Consider the following 10,641-nt stretch of genomic DNA (forward strand, 5'->3'; position numbering starts at 1 on the left):
GGAAAAGGTTTGGACGTACTGTAACGCACGTTTCATTTTCACCACTTTAATACCCTTAGGGTTACAGGGGAAGCACCTCTTCGAACGCCATTACCCCCAGCCCGCCAACCCTCGCCCCGTGCCAGAAAACAAAAAAACGTCCGGTCGTAGTAGCACTAAGAGCTGAAAATGTGTTGTTAGGTGGTTTATTTCAACTCGACGTAGTTGCACGGTCCCGTTTTTAATCGATCGTTATTTGGCTATTTTGCTCTCGATTTTCAAGGGATTAAATACCAAATGTCATATTGGCGAGTCTCAGTATCAATACATACACGTGCTAGTGTATGTTGCTGCAAGAACTAGGCACGAGGCGAAGCCTCTCCACTTCTCGACTGTTTTCAAACAATGCATATACACAAGTTTAAATTTCCTAGTAGTAATAGTCGGAGTACCTTAAATAACGAAACGCAATCTGCGGAAAGATGCGGATAACCTTTGTTGCAATTATCTTAGCAAACACCGTCCGAAACACAACTGTAATCTCCGGGCTTATGAACATTCATTTTTTTAATTCCGAGACCAACCACGGAAGCCCTCAAAAAGAGCTTTGCTTACAATATACTAAATAAATAAAGGTTTTATTATTATTTATAATCTCCTGTCACTGACCGTACATAATCTGCCGAACGATTCGGAAAATCTCTTGTTACCTTAAAATGCTCTATAGAACACCTCAGGGAGGTGATGTTTGGTCATCTTACAAATTTTGTAGGGGATTTCTCAATTGTAAAGATATACAACCTTCATTGCCGCAGCCCATTTGACACATAAATACCCCTGTATCAGTTCTAAGCTGTGTTCTATGTTTGGAATTTGTAGTGACTTTACTGCCGTGTGGACCGTTTGGTTACAATCAAAAAGTTCTTACATTTTGCACTATTAAATTCTGTCTTGAAAAGTTACTACAATATTGGGGTAACAAATTCATTACATTTTTGCGTATATATAAATAATTAGCATACATGTAATTAAACATATCGCCCAAGGTTCTCTAGGGCTGTTGGGGTGTCATATGAGGCCAGGGTAAATGTCCTTCCTTGTTTCTTCTTCTCGGCAATTCATTTTTCCAGTAATATTATTTCTCAACCTTCCTTCGATAATTCAGAGAAACTAGACTGAAACGACGCCATTTTGTTGACCACCTTAAGCCACGGCGCACTAATGGCTGATAGTGTGCGATGCCTCAGCCAATCAGATTGTAGCATTTTCATTAATATACTTTGAAGAATTCTACCAATAAAATGTTACGTTGCTTTTGGCCCACTGTTCTTCATGGTGCAATGGTTTATGATGTAAAGTTAAATTACTTTTTCATCTAAATTCAGACGTGCAACAATAATCAATAATCATATCGGCTTCTGAGCTTATTGAACGGCGCTCATAATGTTCTAACGGACATTTAATATTCATGAAATAGTTTGATTAAATAGCTCACAAAACAAATGGGAATAATAATATTTATAATGCGCGCACTGCACTTAAAATTAAACAAAAAAATTGCTAAAAACAGCTTAATCTCGTCGTCAAAAAAATCTTTGAGTACATATGAATTGTATTCCTCAGAACAACAGTGCTCATCGACTGAAAGTTAAAACACCAAGAACTTGTCACTCCGTGGAACATGATTCTGTTATGTGGCTGTTTCGTTAGCATGTTCTGTACATGTGTCGTCATGCTTCGGCATAGGATGAACCCTTGATGTCAAGAACCCACTGCACAGAATCATTCTTTTGATCATTTCTCTGAATTGCTTGTTCATCAGAGCGTATACAAAGGGGTTGACAGCAGAATTGAACATCACCATTGTGTTAACAGTGGCGACTGTCACAAGGTGAATGGTATTTAATGCAACGTTCCTTAATAAATAGATGACCTGATTCGTCCCCCAACAGATTCCAAATATGGCAGTAACTGTAACAATCATTAAGGTGACACGCTTACGTACCTTCATAACACCCTGTGTATGAAGAAAAAAGCCCAAATAAGAAAGCTATTGATTATAGTCCGCACGACCAGGAATGTAAAGTAATCTGCAATATGATCTCGCGGATTTTAAGTATTTTTGTTGTGAATTCACAGTTTGGTGATTTTTGGCTCATTAGCCTCCTTCGCAGACATTATTATTTGGCTATTCGCTCACCCCTCCTCTGTTTATTCCAGTGAATCATACAGAGGAGCCAAAAAGTAAACCCGCCAAAAAGTCTTGATTTGGCCGAAGTGTCTCAAACTGCCGAAGCTTATCCATGTTACATTAGCATGAAGTTACTAAGAGCATTTCTATCCACTTGTCGGGATGTTAGTTCATAGAAGGGTTACCAACCAGCATTGCTTTCTTTGGTATTAAGAGAAGATCGAAGTAAGGGAGTTGATCCTCCATAGAGGTCTTGTACCCAAGATAATCCCTTTTAAGTTATTTTTAGACCTGGCGCCCAGTTTTTTGGCGGATGTTACTCGTTTTATGCGTGGAGAGCCCAAGCGGCCTGACACGCAAGGATTTGTCCATGATTTGTTTACAAAGAGAAGGAAAACCGCTAATGCTTTGGGTATACCTTCTTTGATATTGAAACAAAGAACGCGCGATCCGCCAGTATGTTCTTTTGGTCTAATAGGTCACCTTTGACATTCTAAAATTCAGCTTGATAGTGAGGCCTATATGACATAAACAAAAGAAATGAATAAACATGGTCATTCAATTGCCTTTGTTTGTGTCCTCTAAGCCTCACTGGCAAGCTGAATTTTAATATATCGAAAACAGTCAATTGCATCATGCAATTATACCAAAAGACCATGGGCATCCTCCACATTCGCGGAAGAACAGGGTGCAATGCCTAAAAATAACTTATAGGAATTACCTTTGGTGTAAGGCCAATATGGGGGATTTACTCTCTTACCTTCTCTTACTCTATTCTTTTGCTGGTACCCATTTATACACCTGGGTGGGGTAGGGTACTCCATAAGGACACCATGCAATGACCCCTGCCAACGCTCGAACTCAAAGCGTTCGAATGTCCAGCGTACCAGTCTTGAGGCCTTCACGCCTCCTTTGCACGATGCTAAAGCAATCTACATACTTTAATTTTAGCAAATTTTTAACTCGCCCTATGGTAGTATGGATAAATGAAATTGACATTACAGCACTTAAATGGGTTGTTCATGTTCGCTTGAGGTTTTGAAACTTTACAGCGATAGTCAGCACTAATCCTCTATCTATTGCAACTTGCACGTGAACAGTTCAGTACACAAATTTTTATTAATACAAAGATGATGATCTACATGTAGGGGGTGAAAGGCAGAGCATTTTAAAAAAATCTGTGCATTTGTTTCGATTTGTTGTTCCACTCATGAAGAGGAAGCTAAAAAAGGCAGAATGTCTCTTAAAGTGGATTCAGAATTTGGCATTTACCTTTTGTCGGTGGTTGAGTTGATTGTCATCATTTCCTTTAAACCACAATATGTACACGACCCTAGAATACAGCCCGACCATCACTGCACATGAAAGAAAAACCACGATTTTCCACGACAAGGAATAAGCTCTCTGCATCCAACCGGCTGGCCAGATAGACACACATAAGTTGCCGCTCTTTTCCTTTCCGATGTCCTTTACAAGGAATACCGGGATATTTAGTACAATTGCGAAGATCCAAGTACTGGGAATAATCACCTGAAAAACACGGTGGTAACAATGATTAAAAAACAAAAGCTGCCGATAAGGTGCAGGTATAGATAAACGAGAAGGCCATCTGTAACGCTACAACTCAGTGAGGGTTAATGGCAATTGCATGTAAACAAATTGTTTTGTGTTCGTTTCGTCGATAAGTTCACGACTAATAAATTTTACACTGTAATTTGAAATACTACCAAGAGGAATTTTTTTACTTGTATACGTAGCTTCCCCGGTGTTATTAAGGACAGCTGCTTCATTGTCTGAAGGTTGCAAACTGGAAAGCCATTTTGCTCACGACTCTCGCGAGCTGCGAGGTGGATGGTAGACACTACCCCGAGTTTGAGCAGCCAATCAGAATGCGTGAAAAACACTACGAACTGGTTCAGTATACACTTAATAAAATTAACGTCGGCGTGCGCTCAAGGGCGAGAGAATTGAAAATGTACCTAACCAATGAGATCTAGAAGGGAGGATTTAAGGTTGTTTTTCAATCGGTGATTAACACACATATGTACATAGCACACCAAATTTGATTCCTAGTTAAACCGTTTAAAGTTCCGGCTCCGTTCTCTAAACAGCAAAACTAGCCAAAAAGCAACAAAAACAGCACTGGCGGTATAGTCGATGCTAATAACATTTCTGCAAGAGGTTATGTGCGTGATATCAGGCTTAAATGCCTGCAGGCTGGCTCCAAAATTACTTTAACACCATACAGACACCAAATACGTTCAAAAACAGAGATGCCATACGTTATAATCTAAGAATATTCCAAAAAATATTTTCAGCCTAAAATAGACAGAAAAATAAGAATATTCAGCCTCGGTCGGAAAAACAAAATTCGTATAAAAAGAGTGCAGTTTTAATTTGTCAGTGACACACCTTTAGATTTTGCTTGGTAAGTTTCCATTTGTTTCCGTGAGGATACATTACTGCATAATATCGTTCAATAGCGATTGCAACCAGAGTGACAAATGAAGAGGTTGCTCCAACCCACGCGACATTTCCGTCTGTCAGTAATTTGCACAAAACTGTACCAGTCATCCCGTCTGGGTGGGTTGAAGTAAGCTTGAGAAATATCCTTGGAGCCATAAACGCTGCGTACAAAATATCCGCTACAGCCAGGTTCACAAGTAGATAATTGATGGGAGTCCTTTGAAATGAGATGCAGAAAAGAAATTATAAGGATCGGAAGGCGTAAAGATACGTTATTAAATCACGCGCTTTTGCAAGAACCTTTAGAAGTGGATATATACTACTATACTTTCTTTTTCACCTATTTGCCTATCTGTGCATTTCTTTGTTGCTCAAAACTGCACCAGCTATTACAATTCAGGGAAATATCTAATGACAAAAGAATAGTCAATGGCATTCCGTGAAGGATTCTACAGTAGCCCCTTCCGCACTACGCCGGAGAAATAAGAAAACGCATTTTTATTTCTACAGTTAGGTGTACCGTCCACACTAATCCGTCAGGACAACTTAGCTTGCATTTCGAAAACGCTCGATCCTCAAACCGGAGGAATTTGAAAACGTCGGCCTTCCATTTACTGTTAACGGACATGTAATACGGAGCTTTTCGAAAGCGATAACGTCACGATAATCATGCGATTTCCCAAGTTTCCCTCAAACACAAATCTGAGATGACCGGCGATTGTTGCGTATCAAAATTTCTCCGGCGTGCTATGGGCACGGCCTGTAACACCAAACAAGACTCAGTCTTTTGCCAGGAGAAAGCTCAACTACCAAGAATGCGGAATTAGAAGATGATGATGTCTTGTATCGACAGGCACGGGTATCTCTTCGAATTCGTTGATGAAGGTGGCGTAAAATAACTGTGAATTAGCCAAAACCGGGAAAAAATGTCCAATATGATTAGGTTTTGTTGATTATACCCTTGTGTGCCTTCAATATTTCAACGTCGTAGCCGGAATAATTTTTCAAGGCTGTTAGTAAATACCCGAGCGAAGAATCTACTCGCTGTTTACTACTTATTCAATCTGGATCGTTTTTTACATACATTCGGGCCAAAGAAATGTGAAAAAATCGCTCTTGCAAAATTCCTGACCGTTCTGATTCGCACCTTTTCACTGTTCGTTGTTATATACCTGAGCTAAAAAACTTTTTAATTTTACAAAAAATAAATATCAACGAAATCTACCATTTGAACTCTCATAAACTCTACCTCACCAGCACTTCCTCAACCCTTCTGTTATTTCCGTTTGGAGCAGAGAACCCTCTTGGAGATAATGCATTTATTTGGTAACTGTTCGCTTTCACGCCTTTATTTAACCAAGTAGAATACCATTATTTATAACATGCATTTCATATTCGACATACCTCATAACTCGATTCCGCTTGATGATTGCACAAACGAGAGAGTTTCCCAGAATATCAACAATTGCGAGTAGGGTGAGTACGGTTGTTATGGCAACATCAGCTGACTGAAGCATGATCGAAGAGTACCAGTGTAATTCCGTGATCTACATAAAACCAGGACAGGAATGCGTGAAGCCTTTCTAGATTGATAATCACTAGCAGATAGGTATTGAGCCGATTAAGCCTCGTCTACAAGAGCAATTTTTATGTGACAATTTTTATATAAATGCATCTGATCGTGTAGCTGGCACAGCAAATATTTGTCAGCAGTTCAAAGTTCAGTGAGCCAGTAATGACTTTGGACAGCAGAAATACACAGAAACAAGGCGGGGCTGCTTAGCCATCCCCGAAAATCTTGGTGCTTGCGAACATGTTAGCCAAATTTTATGTGATGAGTCGTCTACACCACAGGTTGCCCAAGCTCGCAGATGAGTGTCCCTTGTACATACATTCAGAGATAGTACTCGGGTTACGCAATAGTCGAAATATAAGGATTTGAATGGGAAAAACGGTTATATTCTTAGAGCGAGTCAGTCTCTAATTGTCCAAATATAGGGCGGCAGAAGTCGAAAAATCGATTTTGCTCTTTGCTTGTCCACAAATAGCCCTTTGGTAGATGGATAAAATACAATTATATACATTCCACAAGTTCCGCAGTCACTGGTATCGCCTTGGAAAGGGAAGAAAACAAAAAAGGAAACGAAAAAAAGAAGTTATTACAACACTGGGTATCCGTATTTGGTCACCCAGCCAAGTATTTACCAGCGCGTGGGTTTCCCTCCCTATTCAGCAAATTTAGGAATACAACGTCTTCCCGTGATAACAGGCCAATAAAACAGCACATAGTAAATTCTACGGGAATAAAAGCGTGACTTGCAATTGACATAAAGAGTGAAACTTACTATTTCTTAAGGGAGTTGTTTGCCGGTCCTGAAATAACGTTTTGCAACCGAACCCAAACTTCAAATGGTTGGTATTTCCTTGCACTAGCGCGTGCTCGCGAAATTGTGCAACACATGACCCGCGCACATGTAAACATGAAATGTAAAAAGAAAAATGGTACATTTCAGGTTTATTACCCTCCTGTCATCGTATGTTGATCCTATGTATTCGTATGTAGCCAATGTATTCGTATTCAATCTGTATGTTACTCGTATGATATGTACTCGTATCGTACTCATATGCTACTCGTATGTCACCCGTATGTTATCGTATGTATCCGTATGTTACCCGTATGTACTCGTGTGGTGTTTTAGTCACGATCCTTCTTAGTTTCACTTGGTTTACGCCGGTTTCGCTAAGTTTATTGACTTGCTGTTGCTGGTGTGACTGAGTTGACATCTAGTCTGCGCGCCCTGCAGAGCTCCACAAATTTGCCACATGTTCGTCATTTTGATGCTAAACAAATAAAGTTACCTGTATTTGGCAGCGCGCGTCCGAAATTTACAGCTAAAGTCAGAGTCTCTCAATGCAAATTAACTTGTTTTGCGGTCATCTTGAAAACCGTCTCGCAAAAAATGAAAAAAAAATTCAAATTGATCCAAATAAATGTGATATTTGTACTTTGGATATATAATGGCTAACTTTCACTAAAAAAATGAGGCTAGTCGGCGAAGGTCCGAAATTTGCCTTATCCGTAGCCGGGCTCTTACGCTGCCGTAAACGGACGCTTAAAAGGAATAGAGCCTGACCTTGAAAGATGTGTTACTGCTTTTTCGTTGTAGTGAGACTGTTAATGCTAATATGTTAATATTAGCTGCAATTATGATTTGTTTTTTAATCACTAAGGGCCAGTCCTAATACTACAGTATACAGCACTGGGTATATTCAGTTATCGCCATTATCGCGGCATTGCATAAGACAATAAAACAAAAAAATAATATTTATAATTTGGTGGTATTAAGCATTCCCAATATTTATTGTAAGCTGGGCAAATTCCCATAGGTGGTCATCTTTCCCTTACATCTCTAGTGGCCGCTTTCGAGAACTATTCTCATAAGCCGCCAGCTCCAGTTACGAAAAACATCTTCGCGTCCCGAGAGTGTCCGCTTACGAAGGATTTCCCCCTACTTATTTTCCGTTACAGACAACAAATACAGCAATGCACTTTTGAAAAATATGGAATTTACCTGATGCTGTAGGAAATTTTCTTCTTTGATCTTTTTCTCGGGAGCAGTTCAGGCAACCAGTCTAAGGTGTTGGACGAGCGAAAGAGGCCGAAAAAAACACCATTTTACTGACAATGGATAAACAACCAGCATTGGCTATCAGGCGTTTTTCTCCTGCTCAGCAGGTGTTATAAAAATTAGTTTTCGATTGGTTAATCCTGATCGTAAACGACAAGCTAAACCTTGTTTGGACACAAATAAAGCGCTTGGACTGACAACTAAACGTCAGGAATTGAGGTATACTTTGAAAGCTGCCAGTTCGACTTCGTGAACTAGTTAACCTTCTTCACATATAAACACTTCCTAGAGATAAAAGATAAGAACTTTATTAACGTGTCGAAGTCGCTAACATACAATGTATACCAATTGGGGACGCCTAACTACGATTACTTATCTAATAATTAATAAAATATGAAATGCAAGTACGTATGTAACTGTTTTAAAATATATATATATGTATAAAACAAACAATCTGTCATGCAGTAAGATCAAGTGTTAGTTGTTACATAAAGAACAGTCTCTACAAGTACTGTCCAGCGGGCTTGTGAAATCAACTAATTTGATGCGCTTTTTAAAAGTGTGCAATGATTCAGAAGATCGAATAGTTTTGTCGAGTTTGGACCAAATGACAGAGCCTAAGTAAGTCAGGCTATGTTTGCCATGAGCAACAGTCCGAAATCTAGGTACGGTGAAATCAGAATTTCTAAGGTGATACTGAGAATTGGTAAGAACAAATAATTCCGCAATGTAAGAAGGGGCCAGACCATTTTTGACTTTACACATTGATGCGTAAACCTTTTTTGCCACTAAAATCACAGGATAAATATGTCTCTTTGAACATACGTGACAGCTCTCTCTCTCGCAGCCATCTTGATGTCGTGTGCTGGTGTAACACGTGACCTCGGAAATTCAAAATGCTCCACTTTCAAATTACGATGCTATCCAGCTGAAAACTAAGAAGATAATATACATTTTGGCAGTCTTGAAGTTAATGACGTTAAAAACTTGGGAGGTCTTTCGATTGTTGATTTTAGAATTTGAAAACAGATCTTTTCCTCTAATTGTTTTGCTGCAATTAAAATGTATATTCATTCAAAATGGCTTTTAGTCTATTTCTAGCTGTTCGCAGCAATTTAGTGATGGAAAATGATGACTCCAAAAACGGTTAATTGGTAACTGGACCTTGCATAACCCATTCAGCTGTATTGCTTATGAAAAGACATGATGCTGTGCAAAATAAAATTATTTGACACTTTTCGTAATTTCTAGAAATCAAGCATTCAGCTTCTTGTCCAAGTTATAGTTTTTGAGTAATAACCCACAGCAAAAAAAAAAAAAAAAGTAAAAGAAGGAAAACTAAAAAGGGACTTAACTTGTAGGCTCTATTTCCGCCGCTTTCTCGAGTCCGGTCTACGTTCCTCCCCGAGAGTTCGGGGGAGGAGCGCGGGCTCTTTTCCCGAACAGCGGCTGGTAATCGAGCCTACTTAACTCGCGGGACATACATTTTGTAATGGACAAACAATTTCTTTGTCAAATTGACAAGTTCTTGTCAGCAACCAATCCTGTTAAAAGGTTACCATTTTTTATTCAGTTTTTCGGTTCACCAAGCTAGTAAAATGCAGAATTTCTACATATGTTTTGTTTTAAGCGAACTATATACCTAGTAATTTCAAGCTGCAGAGTTTGAAAAGTAAGAATCCAAAGTTTGTAATGTTTGTAAATGTAAAATGTAAATCTTATTTATAGTGGTCATGCACTTAGCTATACAAGCGCTAAGCTCAGCTAGTTTAAAAGCAAACGTTTGGTGTAAAAATTTCTTTTACGTACACACGGTTTACGTTGTGTTATTTTGCACTAAAAGTTTACAGATTAATTAGTTTTACGGTATTCGGATACGCTCATCGACTGATTGGGGATTAAGAAGGCGAAAAATGCCCGTTCTATTTCTTGGAAAAATCGTTCATACCGCAAGAAAACATTGCAAATTTTTAACAGTATTTGGAGTCAAAGTGTTCACTCTAGATCTTAGATTCAAAATCTCCGAGGAGACGGCCACACGGGAACTTTTTTTTTAAAGGAAAAAAAAAAAAAGCATTACCAAAGTATCACGAGTCCGTGGAAAAAATCTTCGAGAGTAAAGGCAGTCTTAGTGCAGTTCTTTCGACAACCAGGACAGAGGGGAATATTTTCCGAAGAGTACTCTCAACCTTCTTTTCGATATAATTAACGATAAAAGTCAAATTCTGACCGTATATTTATCTGTGTATGGTAATAAAGTTGAAGATCGGTAGAAAATCTAAACACCACAGGGTGGGCTAACAAAAGTGAACTCGATTAAATTATGGAGTGGGTTTTCAACTTGCATGAGGATTTATTCACAATTTTCATCGTCTC

General features: G+C 39.0%; 1 protein-coding gene across 1 annotated transcript; it reads right to left on the bottom strand.

The window, feature by feature from the left end:
* Positions 1-528: 528 nt before the first annotated feature.
* Positions 529-8,612, bottom strand: LOC110063941 (pyroglutamylated RF-amide peptide receptor-like). Its single transcript, XM_089290776.1, has 5 exons — positions 8,209-8,612; positions 6,041-6,183; positions 4,583-4,853; positions 3,443-3,700; positions 529-1,996 (listed from the first exon to the last, which is right to left on the bottom strand). Exons 2-5 carry the CDS (start codon positions 6,151-6,153, stop codon positions 1,670-1,672), a joined length of 969 nt encoding a protein of 322 aa, XP_089146902.1. The 5' UTR covers positions 6,154-6,183; positions 8,209-8,612; the 3' UTR covers positions 529-1,669.
* Between the last annotated feature and the right edge of the window lie 2,029 nt (positions 8,613-10,641).

Source organism: Orbicella faveolata, unplaced genomic scaffold, assembly GCF_042242905.1.
Source record: "Orbicella faveolata isolate gen_17 unplaced genomic scaffold, um_ofav_v1 contig_2, whole genome shotgun sequence".
NCBI classification, from domain to species: domain Eukaryota; kingdom Metazoa; phylum Cnidaria; class Anthozoa; order Scleractinia; family Merulinidae; genus Orbicella; species Orbicella faveolata.

Bases quoted from the DNA above. Each gene is read 5' to 3' on its own strand.
- LOC110063941 (XM_089290776.1), bottom strand. From the start codon at position 6,153: ATGCTTCAGTCAGCTGATGTTGCCATAACAACCGTACTCACCCTACTC. The intron at 3,701-4,582 runs GTGTGTCACTGA...CGTGTTTTTCAG, and splicing joins TTACCAAGCAAAATCTAAAG to GTGATTATTCCCAGTACTTG. The intron at 1,997-3,442 runs GTAAATGCCAAA...CTTCATACACAG, and splicing joins AACTCAACCACCGACAAAAG to GGTGTTATGAAGGTACGTAA.